General features: G+C 41.3%; 1 protein-coding gene across 3 annotated transcripts in view; it reads right to left on the bottom strand.

Moving 5' to 3' along the window:
* Positions 1 to 1,347: 1,347 nt before the first annotated feature.
* Positions 1,348 to 9,194, bottom strand: part of LOC115379870 (probable phospholipid-transporting ATPase IH) — a 34,412-nt gene continuing 26,565 nt past the window's right edge. Inside the window, exons 27-31 of one of the 3 annotated variants that reach the window (XM_030080809.1) lie at positions 8,911 to 8,976; positions 8,519 to 8,622; positions 7,707 to 7,872; positions 5,923 to 6,147; positions 4,427 to 4,555 (exon numbers count right to left, since the gene is read on the bottom strand). In XM_030080809.1, the coding sequence (XP_029936669.1) occupies positions 5,956 to 6,147; positions 7,707 to 7,872; positions 8,519 to 8,622; positions 8,911 to 8,976 (528 nt within the window). In that variant the 3' untranslated portion in view covers positions 4,427 to 4,555; positions 5,923 to 5,955. Of the gene's footprint in view, positions 4,556 to 5,922; positions 6,148 to 7,226; positions 7,278 to 7,706; positions 7,873 to 8,518; positions 8,623 to 8,910; positions 8,977 to 9,194 lie in introns of those variants that run through there. The other 2 variants (XM_030080810.1, XM_030080808.1) reach the window with 2 other exon arrangements.

Genomic DNA, 9,194 nt, shown 5'->3' with positions numbered 1-9,194 from the left:
CCTCATTCACACATGCACAGCCCAGCAAACATGATGGTGCAAACCTGTTCAGACCTGGTAGACACACCAAGGGGGAGGGGAACCGAAGGTCAGCTTTCACAGAAACAGCTGATCAAAGAGTGACCTCCAGTGTGAAGCAAAGGAACAACAGCTGTGTCATGAAAGGTTTTAATCAAGACAGAAATATGCCAAGCTCCTCGTTCACATCATCTAACACTGATTATGTTGCACTGCCACCATGTGGTCTCACTTGATTATGACAAGTTGGGTCATTTCTGAATGGGTAAATTCTACTTGGATTTCTAGTAGATTCTAAGGGTGTGAATCTTTAGCTTCGTAAAAAAAAATTCAGATGGATTTAAGAACAGATTCAATTCGCTTCAAATTGGTAAACTGCAATTTGTGTCAACAATTAGATTTTTTATGCATTAAATAATGTGCAATAATGTAGCTCTTTTTTCTTCTGTAATATGAAAATTTCAGAAAAATACAAAAAATTATTTATTCTCAAAGAACCATTATTTGCAAGAAAAAAATGCAAGTCACAGTATTCTGTTAGATCCACACATTTTTGGTCTGAGAATTTATTCTACATCTTCTACATCTTTTAACAAACTGATGCAGCTGGATTGGCAGAAATTGTAATTGATGCATCAATACAATGAATGAATCATTACACCACTTATAAATTCCAATACTTTTAATTCTTTTTTCGCTCTAGCAGGCTGAAAATTTATGCTCTTAAGGATAATTTTAATGCCAAAATTCTATTTCAGATTAAATTCTGAACCGGATTGAGTCAAAGCAAAGCATTCATGAAGGAAATTTCCTCATTCTATGCAAGACCATTAATCGGACACAACAACACACACTGACACAACAAGACAGAGGAAACAGTGACAAAACAAGAAGGCATCTCTCATGGAGGAGTTGTAGGAAAAAAGGAGATATTAATTCAGGAAGTGATGGCATATGGGAGAAAAATTTGAAATTTGAACTTGGCATACTTACATAGTGGGACGCTGTGCCCACCAGCATATGGCTGTAGTTTGAAAGTCAAAGATGATCTCTGCCCTTTTCGCTGCAGTTTTATTGAAGTCTTGTAAGCCTATTTTTTGGACCACGGCTGTCTATTATTTTTTAATTGTGTGTGGGGTTTTAAGGAGTAGGCAGTTACTGGCACTAGTGAGCAGAGAGAAGAAACATGAGTCCATATGGCAGCAGGGCCTCAGTGATGCTGTGCTTTAGGCCTCAGAGGAGATGGGGTTGTACTTTCATAACAACATACTAAGCTGAAAAAAAATCTGCCATTTAATAAATATGAACAATGAAACATAGGAAGACAAGTGTTTTTACTGTTTCTTTATTACAAGCAGAATGACAATACAGTGCTTTGCCCTCATTCGCTACAGATAGGCTGGCAAAAAGTCAACAGGTGAACATCTTTTAAAATCTTCATACAAAAAGAAAGAAAGAAGAAGAAACGTTCTGAAAACCTGTTTAGTAATACAAACAGTGCTGTACCGAAGGTAATGGGATGAAGCGTGCTGTTCACTGCCTTTTTGAGAGCACAGTAGTAGACGTTTCAGACCTTTGCCAAGCTCAGGAGTGACAAGATGAGCACCTGCTGTTGTGCTGATGGGACTTAGAAAAGCAGTCTGACATTCTGATCAGCAGTAGAAGGCTGGTGCGATAAACCCATTTGAGACAGCAACTGACACATAGAAACAGTTCATTCCAAGTCAAGTTATTTGGTCACACTCTTTTTTTTGCCCACTACAATCTTCTTAGAAAAATAACTTGTGAGGAAGAGTGAACACCTATAAACCTCAGTAGATGGACAATAGACCTTTTTTTTTTTTTTTAAGGGGATAAGCTAAGCTGTTGTAGGACAAAGTGCAGTGTGTAGAGTTATTAGTTATTTTCTAATGTCTTCATATTATGTATTTTGTTCTCATTTTGGTTACAAACTTGAACACACATTCTAATAGAGTTAAAATATAGTTTTCTCTCTGGGATACAAAAGTAGCAAAACAAAACAAAACAAAAAGAAACATAAAATAACGGGAAAAAAATCAACACCGATGGACAACAAGAATAAGTAAACAAGAATGTGTGACAAATCAATGGTTTCTCCCCAGCTACCAAAGTGTGACAAAAAAATATAAACTCTTCGACTATAATGAATTCCCCATTATGTCCTTATGATAACAAAATAGACCTTACAATGTTATTGTGGTGGGCTTGTTACATGACCTTAAAAATAGCTCTGGACAAACAAACGGTATGGCGACAGCACAGTGAGGTGGAACACTGCATAACCAGCACCAAAGTCCTTCTATTAAACTCTGAGGTCAGACGTTGTGCCCCAAAATCAAAACACTGATCATTTAGGCCTGTTGGTTGTGAGCAAAAAACCAAAGGAAAACAAATCCTGACCTCCAACCAAGTCCAACCGAAGCAATAAAGCTTTTGTGCCCCGGTAAAAAAGAAGAAAACACAACAACAACTCAACACTGGACATGTAATCTATGTACATGTTTGCAGTTGGCAATGAAGATACACCGTATAAACATACAAAGATGCTTCAGAATTGGACATTCAAGAGTTCCCAAGTCACTCGCTGTGTGATGCAACGGATGAGCTTTGGACAAAGGACTTGAGATGTTAGAAATGTAGAAAAGAGGTTCATCCATATTAAGCTACAATCTTCAGCTGGAGGACATGAAGGACAAATCAGTTCGACATTCTAATGATTTGATTGTGACACCGCCAATTCAAGTCTCCCTCCTACCTCCAATAGACTTTCACACCCCCGCCCCTCCCATCCCAATAATACATCGCAAAAGTATTTGTTACATCCATCCATCCAATGTCAACAATGTAGAAAAAACTCATGGCGTAATGCAATACAGAGAAAACAGCATTCTTAAGAGACCAGACATAAACTTTTGCATAAAACAGAGCATGGCAGCAAGCATACACAGTCATTAAACAAATTAAACACAATGCAACAGTGAAAAATAGCGAGTCATTTAGGACATCCATAAATAAAGACCCAATCAGCTTGGGACTGCTGGGCAATGCATTTAACTCCAGTTTGCCCTTGATTATTAGCACTGCTGCTGTTACCATGCACGGCCAAAAGGTGGCGGCAGTAGGTACAGTGTGCTCATTGTTCAGTGGGGGATGACATGGTTCATGATAAATGATTTCCGGGAGAAGGAGGCTGAGGAACAACGAAGGGAAGAATAGATCAGCATGCAGCACAAAAATCCTACATGCTTCACTGGCTGATAAGGAGGGCAAAAGAAAGGAGAAAGAAGAAAAATGGGCACACTGTACCTAACATTAATATATTTATATCCTCAGAATATCTCACTTAATCATTCACATACATATAAACATGTTTAACTGACCTATAAACCGAATCCACTGAAAATGGGAATCTATGAATTAAGGCAGGGTGGCTAGAATACTGTACATCCCTCTTCGGACCTTTTCCTTATCCCTCTTTTCAGCTGATGGGTGTGTGTAAGGCTTATAATACACCACTAGTGTTAGTTCTACTATTACACCTTTCTCCTTTGGCTCCTAGCCTGCTGCTGTGTGGTAACTGTAAGGCAAAGGTGTGTCACAACAACACATACAGTAAATGCATGCACACAAGCACCCACACACACGCACATGCACGCATTCGGACACCTATGGGGCTTAGCCTGAAGGCCGCCCTTACTTGGCCAGACCACATACACAAATGTTCTCAACAACATTTGCAGAGAAGCAAAAGAAGATGAATGGAGGAACAAGAAAGAAAGTGAAAACAAAAGAAGGAAAAAGACTGCAAAAAGGCCCAACCACTGACATACTGAAACACGACAGTTCCATAGTGCATGAAACGATGCACATTCATATATGGTTCCCCTTGTGTTTAAGAGTCTTAGACAGCAGATTTTTTCAAGTAATTTCACAGAGTTGGGGTAGGACCTTTCAACTTTGACGAGACTTAAACTGGTACTGGACAGAAACGGAACAAAGATGTTACCAAAGTGGATGAGAGGTCAGGGCAACAATATCTAAAGGGATGTCCAATCAGGCGTGGCCCAGAAAATGCACATGGTGAACTCAGGAGGTTCCATGCTTTTGCTTTTTGTGTGTGAGCAAGTTGGTTTGCATTTCGCACTGTTTATGCTTCAGAGATCCAGATCTCGGTCACACATCTTGGGATATGAGTATATGCTCACACAATTCACATACACATAGTCTCAGAGTGTGTTTGTGTTCACAAGGAGGTCTCTGGCCCAGGAGCGTAGTGGGCAATTCCCGCCCCTGAGAGACGGAGCATGTAGGGGCTGAGAGGGCAGAAGTCTGCCCCTCCCCCTTCGGCCAAGTGGGCCAATAGTTTCTGGGGAAGTGGATCAGACCTACGAAGCGAGAGGGTCTCCGCAACACCAAGGAGGAGGTGGGAGGAGTCAGCACTCCTGCCTTTGGAGGATCGGCGAGAGGACAGTGGAGTCAACTCTGCCACACCACCCTGCGCCAGCGTCTTGCAGTCCTACAGAGAAACAGAGGAGGAGTGATGGTGAGAAAATCAGACTCTGAGATAAAGGGAAGCAAATCAAAGGAACAGCACCGAGAAGATTAACTCTCGGAGCTTAAGAATGAAAATAGATGTGAGAAAGTGTGATGCACAGGTTGCACAGCAGGGGTATGTTCAGAAGGTTTAACAAGCCTGTTTTGAATATTCAGATATTCAGTTTTAACAAAAAAGACAGTTACATGGATGGGGCTTTAGCCTGCTAGACCTTTCAATTATGCTTTCAATGGAAAACAAAATTAAGCTAGGACCAAATTTAATCCATGTCAAAATGACAAATATCCACTGAGACAGGGATGGAAACCAGACCGCTTTTACTGGTCATGGTAAAACCCTCTGAGAATACCCATTGCATTTAGTGGTCATGTAAGATAAGCCATGCTCATCAAAGAAGGAAATAAGATTTAGATTTTCTTGCTCTTCCATCTTCCAACACCAGATGTCATCAGTGTTCTGAGTGCAAAATGACACCTTTAAGATGTACAAAGTTAACCAAAAGTTTAGGTCTGTGTTTCCTGTGAAGCTCTGCAAGCTACAGATACACCTTGGTGTCATATTACCAAATCAATTTTGTCTAATATTGGTGTTGGAGTGGATAGTCGACAAGTGATCTGAGATTATTATTCTGTGGTAGATCAGTGGACAGGAGTAATAAGTGTTCAGGCATGCCCTGAATACACATTACTCAAAAGCTTTGCATACAGTGATAAAAAAATAAGCCTGATGAAAAAGCTTTTAAATTCCAAAAATGTCTGAAAAGCACCCATGAACAATCACCAAGGTGTTGGCCAACCAACCAAAACTGATAACCATCTCATGCTGTTGAACCAAACCTCTAAATCAGAGCCTTCTCTATAAGTCCCTCACCCTTTTTATCATGCCTTCCTAAAAATTATTTTTTCTGTACCCAGAATGATTCACAAGCCTGTGGGTTGGTCCCTAGATGAAAAGTGGGAATGGATTTTTTTTTAGGAGCCCGAGTCCAACAATAAGAGGCTAAATTCTCATTTGGATGCCAGGCTGACAAAATTTGCATACTGCTACACAGATAATGTTAGCTTCCATCCCACGTGCAGCAAGAAGCACAGCATGCTTTGACACCAGCACTATACAGTCTTAAATAGAGATTTTGATTCCTGAAAGATTTGTGGCAAGAAAATGTCTAGTATATGCTGATGCCCAGATGAAGCAAACCCAGGCCCGCAGCTACACTCGTAGCATGCCAGCATGCCCCATGCAGTGCGTAGCAGCAGGAAACATCGTGGCAGTGGCATTGACAATACCCCACCCCACCCCGAACTACAAATCCCTTTGGGTACTGTTACCATGGTGACCCTAGCCCACATAGGGGGTGCATTCTAGGGTTTGCTGAGCAGGGTGCTGTGGCTGTGTGACATCATGGAGTCATAGGTCCTAGCAGCTTTTGCTCCACTGTCTCCCTCACAGGTCCCAGAAGGGTGGAGTGGGTCCCTCTCACTGCCTCCCCCTCCACCACCAGGGCCGGGGCCAGGAGCCACACACTCTGCCTGGGGCCCTGGTGTCCTTACCTTCTGCGGATGATGGTAAAGGAAAGGATGCAATAATGGACCCTTGGTAAAAACCATCTTGAACCTTACTCCAGAAATCAGATCTAGCTAATCTGATAGCTAATAAGATAGCTAATCTTTTAATCCACTCCATTTTTCGGGGCTAATGTCTAGTCCACATCGGTTTGGCGATGACGATACATTCATAACTGATTTTAAGTTCTCAGATGGATCGTTACAGTATCACAAACATGACACATCTTTGGCTGGATTTTCAGATGAAAAAATACTGCAAATCCAACATGGTGCCTAATTCATGTCTATGACACCAGCCTATCTGGGGGAAAATTCTCATGGTACATAAATGATAAACATTTTAGAATAGAATTGACAAGATGAAAATATAAATGACAATAAGAAACATGGCACAGTTCATGCAGTACATACATTTAACTTCAGATACAATGAATATATGACACATAAAATGTAAAATGCCAAGGAGACTTTAAACATTGTAAGAAAAGGTTAGTAGAGGAAAAGGACACAGAAAGTCTAACCTGGCTTGGTAGCCTGTCACTGTGACATCATCAACAGTAGCCTAGTAATTAGTGTCACATTATGAGGGATGTGTTGAGACAGTGATAAGTGATTTACACTGGGACATGCCACCATGCATATAGAGACAAGGGCTTAAAAGAGTCACCTCCTCCTCCTCCTCTCCCGTCTCTCTGGGCCAATCAGAAACTCATTCTGCTGGAGGATTGAGAAAGCATGAAGATGGTGGACGGCTCCACTGTAAGGCACGGGCGATTGGACTGCCATTACCCCCGAAAGAGTGAGCGCAGAAGGCGGAGTTACAGGCACGCAGGAGGAGCAGTGGAGGAGAAAGAGAAGAGGAAAGTGGGAACAGTGATGAGGAGGGAGGAAGAGAGAAGAAGGGTGGCAGTGGTGCGGATAGGCATAAAAGGGCGGGAGTGTAGGAGGGAGAGGAGAAGGGAGCGATGGCAGACGGTGTGAATTTTGATTAAGGTGGTCCATTAGGGTGCAGCAGGAAGGGGAAAAGAGAGAGAGGGAAGAGAACAGCAGGAAGAAATATGTCAGACCTTTCATTTTCCCACTCTTGGTGCAGCTTGCTTCACAGGAAGCAGGGGAGGCTAAGCCAAAGGGAATAGGAGGTCATACTAGATCATGCTCGTACCTACGATTAGGCCTAATGGTGTTTCTGGCTGAGTAATAGTTGTGAATAAATAAGAGTTCGTCATATGGTAAAATAAATTATAAATGTTAGCAGGCCAGACAATAGCGGCAGAGTTTTGAGAGAATTCAACTTCAGTGTGGAAATTTCAGTTTATGAGCTGTATTGTATTTCCAAAAAGCAGGTAAGTAACTGCTGAAGATTAAAATAAAATTTGGAAAGCATCTATTAGTGAACAGTTATTGGTAAGGGTAATGGCCAGAGCAAAGCATTTAGTCAAAGACTTTGTAGGTTAACAAAGGGCCAAACCTAAAGTCTAATGGGGCAAAACACAAGATAGAAAACAACTTAGTCAAGTTTGCTCTTGAGCTGGTGTCAGAGTCCTTACCTGTGCACGTTCGGTGGCTGTGGGACAGATGGCCCTGCACAGGACCTTCTTGATGACGTCTGGCAGCAAGCTGACTGTAATGAGCAGGATGATGCTGAGCCAGGCTGGGCCGCTGGACAGCATCTGCATGAACACGTAGTACATCCTCTGGTAGTTCAGGAAGGGCCTGCGCAACAACAGCAAACACATTAAAAGGTCAGTCTTCTACAGTATTCAGGAATCCATCCTACTCTTTGTCATATAGTAAATTCCCTGACTTGCGCATGATTTTCCATGGCTATAAAGTTGAATTTCCATGACCACAATAAATATAACATTTTTCTTTACTGAACAAAATTTTAAACAAATTTTAGCTTCAGAGGTCTTATGAAAGTTTATAATTAATAATAATTTTAAACAGATTTTTGACTGAGAGGTTTTATAAGGTTACTATCCTGTTTTATATCTGCAGAGGAAATGTGCATAACATGACCACAAAATAAAAATTACATTTGGTGAATTACTAGTCACTATTTTCTAGTTACTATTTTTTTTAAAACTGAGTTTAACCACATTCCATGATATTTCCAGAGGAATTCATTACATTCCCTGACTTTTCTTTTCTGAACAGTCTTTCAGTCTTTCTTTTGGATGTGTGTGCAAATTTCATGACTTTCCAGAAATTCTGCAACCAGTGGGAGCCCTGAGTATTTTATTATAGACTTTCTCTTTAGCATGACATGCTTTCTTATTCCTGTCACTCAAGTGGTAAATAATTTATTCATGGAAGTAAAGGCCACATATGCTGGACAAAAAAACAGAGAAAATTATACCAAATGATGCCTCCCCAGAGCAGTGAGAAAATGACGTAGAAAAGTAGCGACCCCCAGATGACAAAGTGATTGATCCAGGTCCAGTGGTGTGTGTCCAAGGCAAGCTGTAACAAAGAGAATACATACATAGTAAACACTTCCCCAGTCAATGGAGTCAATGACTATGCCTTCAGGCTTTAGTTGTTGTGCAAACTAAGCAGCCAGTGTAGTCAATCAATTATGTCACATACTAGTTAACACGTGCCTGCAAGCTTGTCCCCACACACACCCGCCGTCAATAAACTCACTCAAATGGGGGGATTATGCAATGCAATACTTATGAGTGTTTATTGTTCTCTCTTTTGTACAGTCATAAAGGCAAAACACACTCGACGGCACATGCGCACACACACCTTGAGCGTGACTGTGAACACCAGCACAGTGAAGACAAGAGTCCCGAAGGTCCAGTTCCCAAACATCTGCATGGGAAGACATGAAGAGACGGTCAGTATTCATTATACAACCCATCAGTAGTGATCATACACCCCCATCAACCGGCATCCATGGATGGTGAATGTCCCATGGTTTTACAATGAACAAAAAGAGATCACCTCGACTGTGGTGAGAGGTAATCAACTGGAAAATAGTATTCTCTTCTGAGTTTCTTTGAAGGTGTGAAATCAATAAACTGAATATT

The sequence above is a fragment of the Myripristis murdjan genome, chromosome 21 (genome assembly GCF_902150065.1).
Source record: "Myripristis murdjan chromosome 21, fMyrMur1.1, whole genome shotgun sequence".
NCBI lineage: Eukaryota > Metazoa > Chordata > Actinopteri > Holocentriformes > Holocentridae > Myripristis > Myripristis murdjan.
This window is presented reverse-complemented; position numbering and strand designations above follow the sequence as displayed.